This window comes from Magallana gigas, chromosome 5 (genome assembly GCF_963853765.1).
Source record: "Magallana gigas chromosome 5, xbMagGiga1.1, whole genome shotgun sequence".
Lineage (NCBI taxonomy): Eukaryota > Metazoa > Mollusca > Bivalvia > Ostreida > Ostreidae > Magallana > Magallana gigas.
In genome coordinates, this window is record NC_088857.1 from 51,667,471 (window position 1) to 51,681,808 (window position 14,338).

The 14,338-nt window shown below is 33.3% G+C and overlaps 1 protein-coding gene across 2 annotated transcripts in view; it reads right to left on the reverse strand.

The window, feature by feature from the left end:
• The window catches only part of LOC105320581 (MAM and LDL-receptor class A domain-containing protein 2), a 59,389-nt gene that overhangs the window by 11,266 nt on the left and 33,785 nt on the right, over positions 1–14,338 (reverse strand). For both annotated transcript variants that reach the window (XM_066086294.1, XM_066086293.1), the window contains exons 20-26: positions 10,569–10,660; positions 8,905–9,034; positions 8,435–8,604; positions 7,969–8,050; positions 4,147–4,260; positions 1,580–1,671; positions 742–868 (exon numbers count right to left, since the gene is read on the reverse strand). In XM_066086294.1, coding sequence (XP_065942366.1) covers positions 742–868; positions 1,580–1,671; positions 4,147–4,260; positions 7,969–8,050; positions 8,435–8,604; positions 8,905–9,034; positions 10,569–10,660 — 807 coding nt within the window. The remainder of the gene's footprint in view (positions 1–741; positions 869–1,579; positions 1,672–4,146; positions 4,261–7,968; positions 8,051–8,434; positions 8,605–8,904; positions 9,035–10,568; positions 10,661–14,338) is intronic.

Genomic DNA, 14,338 nt, shown 5'->3' on the forward strand with positions numbered 1-14,338 from the left:
AAATATATATATGGGAGTAGAGAAGATTTCCAAAGATTTAATACATTTTTACTATATTGCCATATTGGCCCCATCCTAGAGCCTGAACCCCTGACCGGGCTGACCCAGAGGTCATGAATTCACAATTTTGGTAGAGGGCCTCATGGACATCATAATCATGCATTTAGTTTTTAACAAATATATATCGGAGTAGAAAAGAATATTTTCTAAGACTTAATACATTTTAACTATATGGCCATATTGGCCCCACTCTATAGCCTGTACCCCTGACCCAGGGGCTATGAATTTCACAATTTTGGTAGAGGGCCTCATGGAAATTATCACTATGCAACCAGTTTTTTCCTCACATGTGTGGGAGTGGAGGAAGAGCCTTGAAAATTCGGCTTTGTTTACATATTTGGCCCCACCTGTGGCGCCCTGGGGGTGGTAGAGCCATGACTATCATAATTTAGATTCCTCTTACCATAGAGATGCCCACACCAAAAATGGTAACAATCAGCCATGTAGTTTTTAAGAAGGAGTTAAAAATGAAGAATTGTTAACGCACGACGACGGACGAAAACGGATAGCAATAGGTCACCTGCGTTTACTCAGGTGACCAAAACAAAAATGACATTTGAATCTTACTGATTAAACAAATTGCATTAATTTTCAAGGAATCTAAAAACATGACTTATAATGTACCTTTTTGGGGGGAGGAGGTGTTGTGTTAAGGTTGAGTTGAATCATGAGGTTACTTACTTTTAAACCTATATTTGGGGATAAGCATTGCCTTCTGACCAAGAAGCCTGTTAGTAGTTTCAATGTAGGCATACCATGAACCTTGTTTGGCAGAACCTGGACCAGTTTTAGAGCTTGGAGTTCTCCCCTTTCACGAAATAAAAGTGTAAATATTTAGAATTATCTAGTTTCTTTAGGAGAATGTAATCAGCATAAACAACTTTTATTTTGGTCTTTTATATAACACAAAAATTACTTAGATTACAGAGATCATCTCAGTATACATAGTATCAAGATTTGTCTGCATTCACAAATGCCCCTTCTGAATATTTAGTTTGAAATTATAAGGTCAGACGACACGTTTATTAATTTTAGATTAATTCATTTTTCTACGAAATTGTTATTGATTTACTACTACTTTCATGCAAAAAAAAAGATAGGATACCTGTTAAGGCATTTGTGCAAGACACTTGAGTATACAATTTCCTAATCTTATTGAAAATGTACTTGCATTGCTAATATAAAAATGTTTGGAATATACATATATATTTTTAATATTCAAATCATTTTAAAAATTATAAAAAAAAAAATAATTATATTTTTATTTGGTATATTATCAGGCCGTTGAAAATTTGAAAAATAATTATCATTTTTCGAGGAACGTGTCGACTGACCTTAAATAGCCCGATGTTTTTAAGCCAACATTCCACATCAATGAATATGAAGATAATATAATCATATACTGCTTTTTTAAATGCAATAGAATGCAAAGGAACCTTAAGTTTAAATACCTCACCAGTTGATTAGAATTTCGTTATATCTGATTGAAACAGGTATTTCAATACACGTTAATACTTACAGAATTGAGGGACCAGTCAAAATCGTTGCGAGTACTGTTCTTTAAGAAACAGTCCTCCCCTTTCTCAAATGTGCAGTTTGCTTGACCAGGAACTGGAATTCAAAACAATGTTTTTCCTTGTCTGAATAAACATATTTTAGAAATAAATGAAAACTGAATAAGTGAGAATTACAAAAACAAGAGACACATGGGCCACATCGCTCACACGAGGAACAATATGTATGAAAAAATCAGCTTAATGGAGTCATTACAAACTATCTGGACAATGTAGAATAATATATGTAGATCCTACATTAATAAAACTCCATTTTCCCCCTAGATATTTTTATGTTTATAATAAAGTCCCTTTTCAAACAGAATAATTTATAATCACATCACATGTTTAGCACAGCAGTTCTCCAAAAGATCTTAAGCAATTGTTAATAAATGAGATGCATGTATAAACTCTTAAACCCTTGTAAGGCCAAAGAATCGTCTATGGACCAAAGTCTAAACAATTTTAAAGAATCAGCAATATGCCAAAACGCTTGCATGTAAGTAAAACCATATATTATAACATTTCAGTTTTTGTGAATGATTTAAATGCATTTTTCTTTGTAAAATTGGATGCCCAGTGTGGCCCCAGACTACTTACGATTTTGATTTAAACGACTTTGAATTTACATTTTCTTAGATTGCTTTCAGTAAAGTTACAGCTTTTCCAGGCAAATATTTTAGAAGGTTTTTTTTAAAATTACTCTATACATTCCTATGTTAATTTTTGCCCCCCCCCCTCCTTGTTGTGTCCCCATCCTACCCCTGAGGAATATGATTTGAACAAACTTGAATCTACCCTACCTGAAGATACTGTAACACAAGTTTTAATTTTCCAGACCAATAGGTTTCTGAGAAGAAGATTTTGAAAGATTTTTTCTAAGCACTCCTATGTAAAGTATTGACCTCTTATTAAAGCCCCACCATACCCCTGGGAATAATGATTTTTACAACTGAGGAGATGATTTTTAAAGATTTACTCTATATATTCCTTTACCCCACCCCACCCCCAAATGATGGCCCACCCTATCCCTAAATTCTCAAACATTTTCAATAACTCCTAATGTTCTACCCTTGAAAAAGGGTGCAATCTTTTTTCACAACTTTGAATTCCCTTTGCCGTAGGGTGCTTTGTGCTAATTTTGGTTGAAATTGGCCTGATTGTTCTCGAGAGGACGTTAAAAATATGAAAAATTTACAGACAGACGGACAGACACACAGACGGACAACAGACAAATTGTGATTAGAAAATCTCAATTGAGCTTTCAGCTCAGGTGAGCTAAAAATAAAATTAAATTAATATTCCATATAAAAAAGCACAGGGGCCAAATCGCTCAACTGGGTAATATTGGGCTTAATTCTGATCAACTAGCAGCAGCGTAAAGATTCAAGGAAGACAATCCAGTCTTAGAAAGAAACAAGAAACAATGTCAATTTGATATTATGGCTTTATTCTAATCTATTTTCACAAATGATAGCCTTTCATTATTATTCAGAATTATAGAATTGGTTTTTTTTTTTACTTATTTTTTTTAACCCTTTGAAGGTAAATGACCCTTATTTGAAAAAATTTGAAAGCCCACCCCCTATGATACTTTGTGTAAAGTTTGGTTGAAATTAGACCACGGGTTTTAAAACGAATCTTTTCTGAAAACATTCAACCCTCTAATCATCAGGAGAACTATCCTTTCATTTGAGCAAACTTGAAAACCCTTCCCCGAAGGATGTTTTGTACCAAGGTTGGTTAAATTTGGCCATGTGGTTATGGAGAAGAAAACTTTTAAACCAACAACCCTGTTTTCACTACTATCTAATTATCTCCCCTCTGTTCATTTGAACAAACTTGAAAGCACATCTCTTAAGAATGATTTGTACCAAGTTTGTTTGAAATTGGTTCTAGAGAAAAAGATTTTTAAAACAACAAATCCTTTATTCAATCTTTCTTATTATCTGTTTTTTCACATCGCCCTTCATTCAAAGATTTAAAAACTTAAAAACTTAAAAACTCTTCGCCCAAATATGTTTTGTGCCCGTTTTGCTTGAATTTGGTCAAGTGGTACTAGAGAAGAAGATAAAAAGTTTACGACAACCCAATGACGACGACATCGACATCCACAACAGACAACGGAGAAATTTTGTTTAGAAAAGCTTATTTGAGCCTTTAGCTAAGATGAACTAAAAGGATAATTTTATTCAAATAAACAGTCTCTTCTTTAAAAAAACAAAAAAAAAAAAATTTGCAGGTAAATTGGATAGTAAAAAATTAAGCTTTTGCTACATGTCTCGGTTATTAAAAACGCTACGTTCCGAATTTACATTTGAATTGTTAAAATACTTTAAATGAACACACGGTGTTCCAAACCACTGTAATTGATGCATTTTTGAAATGTGATTATACAAGATCTTAATATTTTAATAGTACTAGTGAAATGGTAATTTAATCTACAACTATAAACTAATTCATTCTTTAGTTTGTATACTTTCAATAAATTGCATTTTTTATAAAAAAAATTTGATACATATAAACAACTTACCAACATCACAAAAATGTCCAATAAAGCCTGGACGGCAATCACATCGGTAAGTAGTGCTAGTCTCCTGGATACAGATTTCATTGGTACGACAAGGATTGATCCTGCAATCTTTCACTGGAAACAATGTATCATGTATTTTAAGTAAAGAATCAAAGTACTGAGAGTACTGAAAGACAGGGTCTGGAACGATTGAATTTGTAATTGTCCTGGATTTCCTCGAATATGCTTCAAAAATTTATGAGTTTGAATTATTTGTTACAATCTATGTTAATTCGGCTTTTTTGCAATTGTATGATAATTTGACTAAATTTTACTCTATCCCGGCCATCATAATTGTAGAAAATTGACACAACGGTATATTATGTAAAATAAGACCCCAAGAAAATTTTTTAATAATTACTACTAACCGGGAAAATCAAACAACTATATCAAAGAAGATAATTTTAATCATTAGATTTATTCAATTTTGTGATCCAAGGGAAAGTTGGACGGTATCTGTAATAACAGTTTATGAAAACCCCGAAAACTCTAAAACTGCTGAATTAACAAACAAAGTAAACATTTGTATACCGATAACAAACACAGGCACCTGAGGTTAGAAATATTTTTTTACAATAAGATTCAAAGAACTTTGACAATAAAAAGATTTGTCACGGTCGCCATTTTGATTTTTAAGACCATGGAAAATTAATAGGCAAAAATAAATCCGTTCACCACTTACTACTTTTTTGTGTAATGATCAGCAGCGAATTAAAATTAAAATTCATTTCTGATAAGATAGCCAAATTGATACATGCATGCTTCCATTGAATAATTTTGTTTAGTCAGGCAAGCTTTTTGGAAAGCTATTAGTTGTAGTATAGAAGGCTGAACTCCGTAACACGTTGCGATGCAAATATGTTATACGTAATTATGAATTTAAATGAAATAATTAGATTTATTTCATGGAGAACTTTGTACTTTTCTGAAAGTTTATACATTCATTAGTAGTAGAAAAATACCAAACCCGATCAAAAAAAAGTCGATATTTTGATAAGATGCACCGTACTGTCTCGTTAAGGTACCTCATTACACCTTGAAATAGTTTCTCAATCAGCAGAAATTTACTTGATTATGATAGAAAGAATGATGGATAAGAATTATATATATCAAAGAGGCGAGAAAATGTACAATTTTAGATAAAAAAATGATATTTTCAAAAATGACATTCAGTAAACATGAACAAAAGCCCCAGGTGGATTCGAACTCATTACCTGCGGTTCACAAGCCTGGTACTTTAACCACTGAGCTATGACGATATACATCTGAATCGATTGATACAAACAGTTTAACAAAACATTTAAATCGCCATCTTGTGACGTAGTGTCTTAAAAAGTATAAGTCACGGTGTAGTGAAGTACCTTAAGTTAATATGTACCTACGTAATTCATAATCTGTATAAATTACAGTGGGCATTTATACAAAAAAAAACAAACTAACAGGTTTAAAAAAAAAGGCTTCCTGGTCTACAAAATCTTAAATTCAGTTTTCTTTACAGGTGTGTGGGAGTAGAGAAATAATTTTAAACATTATATTCATTAACATTATACATCCATTTTGGCCCCTCTCTAGAGTCAAAACCTATACTCATAGGGACATGAAATTTATTAAAACTTTAGTCGAGAACTTCCTAGTAAACATACTTGTGATGTCACTTTTCTTACTGATGTGTTAAAGTAGAGAAAAAGATTTTTAAACATTATATGCATTAACACAATATAACCCTATTGCCCACCCCACCCCTACCGTAGATCCGGAACCTCTGACCCTTGGGTCATGAATTTCGCAATATAGATAGAGGAGTTACTGGACATCATAGCCATGCAATCAGTTTTTAGCTGACATATGTGAGAGTAAATGGCACGTACATTAAAAACGGGGTTAGATTTTCTACGATTTAATACATTTCCAATATATGGCTATATTGGCCATTGCAACTTATGACATGATTTCTGAGTTATGCCTGAACCCCTGACCCAGGGATCATGTATTTCAAAATTTTGGTAGAGGGCTTCATGGACATTATAACCATGTATTTAGTTTTTTACAAATTTATATGGGGGTAGAGCAGATTTTCTAAGATTTAATACATATCTTCTATATGGCCATATTGGCCCATCCTAGAGTCCAAACCCCCTGACCCAGGTGACATGAATTTCATTGTCTTGGTACAGGGCCTAGTTGACACCATAAACATGCAATCAGGTTTTTCCTCACATGTGTGGGAGAAGAAAGAAGATTTTGGAAAATTGGGGTTTGTTTTACATATTTGGCCCAACCCGTGCGCCCCGGATGTGGGAATCTGCAGTATACACCCCTCCTTAAAGCCTTAAGCATTTTTATTTTATAAATATTTTGGAATATTACTTAACATTTACAAGTATATGTTTCATAAATCATTCATTATTAAGAATATTATATTCAATGCAAAACATCGCGGTGCAAACTATTTCAGCGCGAAACAGAATAGGTGCAAACCATCTCAGCGCGAAACATGTTTAGGTGCGAAACATCCCGCACCAGGATGTGGTTGATAGAGCCATAAATTTCAAAAATTGGACTCTCTTACCAGTTGGATGCTTCACACCATAAATGGTAACAACTTGCCTTGGAGTTTTTAAGAAGAAGTTCAAAATGTAACATTGTTAACGCACGACGCCCGACGAAAATAGAGAGCAGTATAGTACAATAAAAATATAATTCAATCAGAATTTAATTAATAATGACACACGGAAATTGTAAGTATGTTCTCATGTATGAGCATATACATTCACCAGAGTCTTTATTATCAAAAGCATTTATTTGATCGATCAGGTATAAATTATCGTAAACTGCTCGTTCTGTTGTCCGTTTCCCATAAGATTCGACGTAGCGGGCGCCCCCTGTCATCTTAATGGTACATTACCTTACAAAGCTTGAAAAATCTCCTACACGTATTTGGTGTAGTGATCCCCCTTAATGGTACAATATCTTAAAAATCTTGAAGTACATATAACGAATGACACAAGTACAAATGTCAATTCTGCACAGAACGAAAAAAGTCAACAATTTACCAAAACTTGATAATTCTTACAGATGGTTATGTACAATATTGGAATACCAAATGATAGGGTTAGCAATTTTCATTTCTCTATTTAAGTCTATCGAATAAGGTATTTAGAAAACACAAATGCACAATTACAAAGATAGAATATTGAACCCTTTGGCTTCCCATGCTCGGCACCCCATGACTTCAACTTTTTATGACAGCATGGCGATTTCAACTTACTGTGAAACTGTTTATGTCACCACATTTATGGGTCTATCTCTAATGCACAGTGGGTATAACTTCGGTCTACTAACCAAGGTACGAAAATAGCAGTGACTTTTGTTTTTATGAAATGAAATACATTTTTAAATATTGATTTCCCCAAACATATAACACTGTTTTAGTCATTTTCAAGTCAAATGCATGTTTGAATTTCATATCTTTGAATAATACAAAACATGGATATGTATTACATTTTTTTTTCAGAGGGTGTGGAGGACTTTTAAAAAATGAATTTTCTAAACATGTACAAGCAAACACATAACACAATTCGGTAAGGAGGTGAATTCGTTTAAATCGATTTTATGTGTGTATGTGGATTTTTACCCGTTTTTGCAAAAATGAAGATATAAAAAAACCAAATAGCAATGATTTGAACAAAAGAGGAGGAAGTCAAATTGGTCTAAATTATAAAAAAAAATCCAATTTTCTTAGTCAGCAATATTGTGACATGAACTTTAAAAGCATGATCTTACCACATCCTCCTTCAGTGAGTTGTATGTTATCAATAGCTATGTCACTTTTGTTACTAGATCCTCGGGTAGCTGTGAACTGTATCTAAAATACAGAACTACATTTATCGAACTAAGTCTTTTGGTACAAAAAATTAAATTTGATTTTGAATAGATCAAAAGGACCATGTACTAGTAATTGATTTGTCTGCAAGATTTAGGATTTATGAAAGAAATTTATCAAGATATAATACTATTTTTTACCTTAACTATAATGCATTTAGATTAAGAATATCAGAGTTTGTTTTATCACACAAAAAAGTATCTCCAAATTTGGGAGAAATTGGCTGGTTGATTTCTCAAAATGTATTCAAGTGTTTGACCGACACGCAACAAACAATGCCCGAGGCAGCACTGCGGCGGACGGAACGGATAGGTAATCCAAATGAATAACGAGACTTTAATGAAAGTTCAATGACGAAAGTCTTACCTTTGAAACGACTGTACTGTTCTGATCAAACAGGGAAAATTTGGCTTTGTTCCACTGGTTTCCTTTATTACCAGACTCATTAAAATAGGTTATATTTTGGAAAAGAACCTCCAGGGAGTCATTCGTCTCTCCGTACATGTGGTAATTAAATGATAAGCACATGTCTCCATCTTAAACATAAAATCAGAGTTTAATATTTTTATAATAATTTTTTTCCATTTTAACTGTTCGAAAATCCTCTTATAAACGGTTTAAAAGACATACAATTTTTATTTGCATTATTTACATAAGGTATGAGACCCAATTTTCTTACATTAGCGAATTTTTGTTATTTTGAATTGATATAAAAAAAAAATTTATAAAAAAGTTCAAAAATATACTGTATTCACTTACAACAGATTAATATAATAGAGTATGAGATCGTGTGTAGGTGAAGTCAAAATCAGAAAATTCCATGAGTATTTTAATACCTTTAGGAAGTTGTACTATTCCTTCCAACGAAGCCCTGGAATACGGATCTATCCCAGTACTTTCAATATAAGCATATCTGCTCCCTTCGAATGCCTTTGCAGGACCAGTTTCCAATGACGGTGTTTCACCCTACATTTAAAAGTAACTGAACATAATATCAGAAAGCATTACAAAAACAAGAGGCCCATGGGCAACCTCGCTCACCTCAACAATATTATATCAAAATGATATGATTCACAAACTTTTTAAAAGTATTGAAAACTCTTTTATATTCCCAGATTTGACATTATATCAAAAAAACATATTAAAAGAAGCCAACTTTTTAGAACATCTTATATAAGATATCCAAGATAATTTAAGATCTACGATGCATCAACTGGCCAATCTTATTATCCTAGGCCTCAACGTGTTGAATATAACGAAATTGCAAAATAAACTACATATAATTATAAAAAAAGTGAAGGAAGATCACTGTGACCTTGATATGAAGATATGCATATATTATGGTACTATGATATAGTTAAATATCGTACCTAAACTTAGCATCTTGGATTTTTCTGAGAACAAGATTTTCGAACAATTTTCCTATATACTTCCATAATGAATTTAGAATCTTCTAGTACACTATCTTAGAATGATTGCATAATAATCTTACAAAATAATGTCAAACAATTTCTATATATAGTTGAAGTTTAAAAGTTTTTTGAACACTTTTCGGGTCCCGAGTACTGATCCGGAGGTAACGGTTTTAACAATGTAAGGTTTGCACTATCTTAGGATTTTTGCATGGTAATTTCACAAATTGTAGTTCTTAATAAGATGATTTTTAAACATTTTCCCTGGATATCTCTATAATAAAATTTGAACCCTTCTTGTGGCCCCAGTATTGGTCCGGGGATAAAGGGTTTAACAATTTAGAATCTACACTATCCTGGAATGATTGCCATGTATAGTAATATTACTATTTGTAGCATTTTAGTTCTTGAGAAGATGTTTAAACATCTTCCCTATTTATCTCTATGCAAAACTTTCAAACCCTCTTGGACCCCGAAATGGTCTAGCTATAGGTTCATGGTTTTTACAATATAGAATCTACATTATCTGAGTATGCTTGCTAGTATTATCATAAATAAGAATTGAACCGGGGGTCATGGTTTTTACAATTTAGAATTTTTACTATATATACAAGCTATGGTGTAAATACAAAATGTATTTGCATTTCTGGTGCTGTGGTTCTTAAGAAGAATTTTTATGACACTCACACTATTTTCACTTTATCATAATTATCTACCTTTTAAACAGAGTTAGGCCCCTTTTTAAAAATCAGAATTTCCTTACTACAAGGATGATTCGTACAAAGATTAGTTAAATATAACCCAATGGTTCTAGAGAGGAAGTCGAAAATGTGAAACGTTTACAGATATTTGGATGGACAGACAAACAGACAGACTGACTGACGACGGACAACATGCGATCAGGAAAAACTCGTCTTACTTTGGTAAATTTAAGTGAGGAAATGAACTTCTTGGGTATGGATTTCAGTTTAAGATTTAATCTGGTACAATAGTGTGCTTGTTACTACACTTAAATATGTAAGATACATGCAGTATAAGCACAACCCCTGTAGAAAAAAAAAATATCTACTCTATTTGATGTCTCTTACACTTAAAATGGTCCAATCAAAATCGTCAGTTACTTCAACGTCTTTCAGGAAGCACTCGGTTCCGACTTCAAAGGTGCAGCGCGCTATAATAGCTAGAATAAACCACATATATGTATTATATAGAAATTAGTGTAAACTTAAGTTTCCCACTTATGTTTGGCTCAACATTTTGTCAGACATTTTAAAAATCATTTTTTATAGTTACATGAACCATGCAAATCTTGAGTTTGCAACCAGCTCTTAGACTCCAATGCACTTTGAACTGATTCTGATTCAATATAAAGATTCGTATAATAAGTTAACTGTGCTTTTCACATAATGCACGTCTGAGTACTAGATTTACATCGAAAGTTATTTTGGATATGTGACACATTCCAAATTTTCTTCTTCTACAGTTATCAACCATATACACTGTACCTTAATTTAAGCATCCACGCCTGTTGAGTATAAGAAATACAAGCTGTATCATCCATACTACTTTAATTTAGACAAAACCAATCATAACACTGATATGAAATCTCTCTTAAAAATTTAAAACCGGACACCAATAAAATTTAACAATGCAGCAAGTTTATTTAGGTCTTCCGTTACAACGGAATACCTTATAGTGATTGTAATGTTTTCATTAAGGTCTTCTGTTTCTAATGGAAGACCTTAAATGTATTGCTTTGTTTCTTTTCCTCTATTATAATTATCATTAATTTTTCTGTAAACGTTTTCTCAAAAAACGCTACAGTCGATTTTAATAAAACTTTCAGATCGTATTCTTAACAAAACTTGTAAAAAAAAAAAATTACTTTTGTTACTTCATTTTTTTGGTAATTACTTCCGGTCCCGAGATATTAAAGATTTTTTTGTTTTTGCTTGTGCCTTATTTTTCTCCAAAAGTATTAAAGGTAAATCTTTTAAATTTCCGGACATGGTAAAGAGTTGACGGCTGCAGTGCTCTTTTCATATTCGAACAACGATCGTCACTACCGGTCGTCAGCGTGAGGAAATGAAACAAACACCTTAATCTTTAAAGTTTTTTTTTTCTTGAAATTTTTTATATTTAAATTCGATATCGACGCTCTCAAAACTGCCGAATATGAAATTTGTTTTAAAATCGATCCACGCATTCTTGAAATCTTTGGCTCCAAAGTCCTGTAGCAAGAGTTCGCGTAGCTTGGTCGTTAGAGTGGTGGACTTGTGCCCAGGCGACACGGGTTCGTCCCCGAGTGCTGAATATGTTTATTCTTTAATTGTGTTCAGATTTATGATTTTGTATTTGAAATGATAGATTTTACTTATTTCCAATTTAATTTTATCAAAAATCTCAATAATAGTGACTTTTTAAAGTATAATAATTTAAGTATTGTTATACTTTCATGTTAAATACTGAAATCTGATTGGTTAAGACGCAGTTAATAATATTTACTATTACCCTCAGCGTTAGCAACGCACTTGGCAACGGGTAACATTAAAAATGTAACTTGCGCGAAAATTATGCGCGTACGGTTCGCTGTAGAATTCACGTTATTCCTATATAAAAGCAGTAAAATTTTCTTAAAATTAAGACATTCAGTATAACAAAATAAATAGTGCCTGTTTGGGAGGATAACAGTTGAAATTGACACCCCTCGAAAACCATTGTCAACCTCCGCTTCGCGTCGGTTGACAATGGTTTTCTCGGGGTGTCAATTTCAACTGTTACCCTCCCAAACAGGCACTATTTATATATTATTATTTGTCTTTTGAAATTCTAATACAGAATTAAATGGCGTATCATATAAATTTTTATAATATACTCTATGATATGATATTGTATCATATAAAACAATAGTGTATTATATCATAGAATACTATATCAAAGAAATCATGTTATATAATTTGACAACAAATACATCTTTCAAGCAGCAGGTTTGAGTGAGGTAGGAGAGGTTTTTAGCGTCCTTGATAATGGAAATCAAGCTCTGCATCTTGAGCTACTTTTTTTAGTTCATTTATATTAAAGTTTAATCCATTGTGCAAGCTATTATCTATAAAACATGTGACCTGTTCCAAAAATCCAGCATCTGACACCTATGGCTCAGATTCAGCATTCAAGCCTGTCAGATGCATCAGTATCATAAGAGGCACCATCTATGCAAGTTAAGTGGAGTTAGGACAGGTATTAACTTAGAAATGGCGATCAAAGGGCACCTGCTCCAAAAACCTTAACCTCATCTAGCATCCGAAATCTTTGGCTTAGATTCAGCATTCAATCCTGTCAGGTGCAACAGTATCATAAGACGCATCATCCATGCAAGTTTGGTGAAGTTAGGACCATTTGGAACTTAGAAGTGGCTATCAAAGGGCACATGCAACAAAAACTTTAACCAGCTCCAAACAGCATAACTTTCTCCAGCATCTGAAATTCATGGGCAAGATTCAGCATGCAAGTTTCTCAATTCCATAAGTAGGTCCAGATGCACCATCCATGCAAGTTTGGTGACGATAGGTCAAGTTATAAGTTAGATACAGGACCTGCAACAAAAATTTAACCAGGTCCGGATGCCGACGCCAACGCCGGAGGTATAGCATAAGCCCCCCCCCCCCCCCTCCCCCAACTTCGTCTTGGTGAGCTAAAAGTTATATTCCAAATGATTCAAAAAAGAAGAAGGGATAAACATATATGATTTGTTAATATTTGGGGTGATTCTTAACTGACTTAAAGTATCGAATGAAATTTGCAACTACATGTAACTATTTGGGTTCATGATTTTAACATCTTGAACTTTCAATTAATATCATTTTGGATTTTTCATGCATTAAAGTCACTTAGAAAAAAACTGTAATCCTTATGTACTCTTGATATTCATTTCTACATTATTACATGGATTAAGGACAGTGGTTGGGGAGTCCAAAGTCCATTTTTTTAGCGACTTTACTTTATGAAATTCTTAAGTATATAAATCCCGGGGGACCGAGACCCCTTTATTCCCCACTCGTCCAAAAATTAAGATCTTCCCAAGACAGATCCACCCAAGACATTTTTTAAAAAGTATTATTCAGTCAGAATGAAAATTGTGCCTGGGTATGAGCATATACATCCACAATTCTCTATTATAACAAGAGGCCCATGGGCCACATCGCTCACCTGAGGAACAATAGGTAGGATAAAATCAGCTCAATGGAGTCATAATACAAACTATCTGGACAATGTACAATAATTCATGTAAATCCTGTATAAATAAAATCCATTTTCCCTTGGATATTCTTATGTTTATAATCATTAGTCCCTTTTCTAACAGGATGATTTTATAGTCATATCATATGTTGAGTATTGCAGTTCTAAAAAAGATCCCTAACAATAGTTTATATATGGGATATAAACGTACATCAAACTCTAAACCTTCTTGTGAGGCCAAAGAATTGTCCTTGGGCCAAAGTCTTAACAATTATAAAGAATTATCTGGCTGATTAGTTTCTGAGAAGATTTTTAAAGATTTACCCTATATATTCCTTTGTTAAACTTTGACCCCCCCCCCCATTGTGGCCCCATCCTACCCCTGGGGATCATTATTTTCACAACTTTGAATCTACACTACCTGAGGATGCTTTCACACAAGTTCCAGCTTTCCTGGCTGATTAGTTTCTGAGAAAAAGATTTTTAAAGATGACTTTGTTTATTCCTATGTAAAACATCGACCTCCCATTGTGGCCCAAACCTACCCCCAGGGGTCATGATTTTCACAAATTTGAATCTACACTACCTGAGGATGCTTCCACACAAGTTTAAGCTTTCCTGG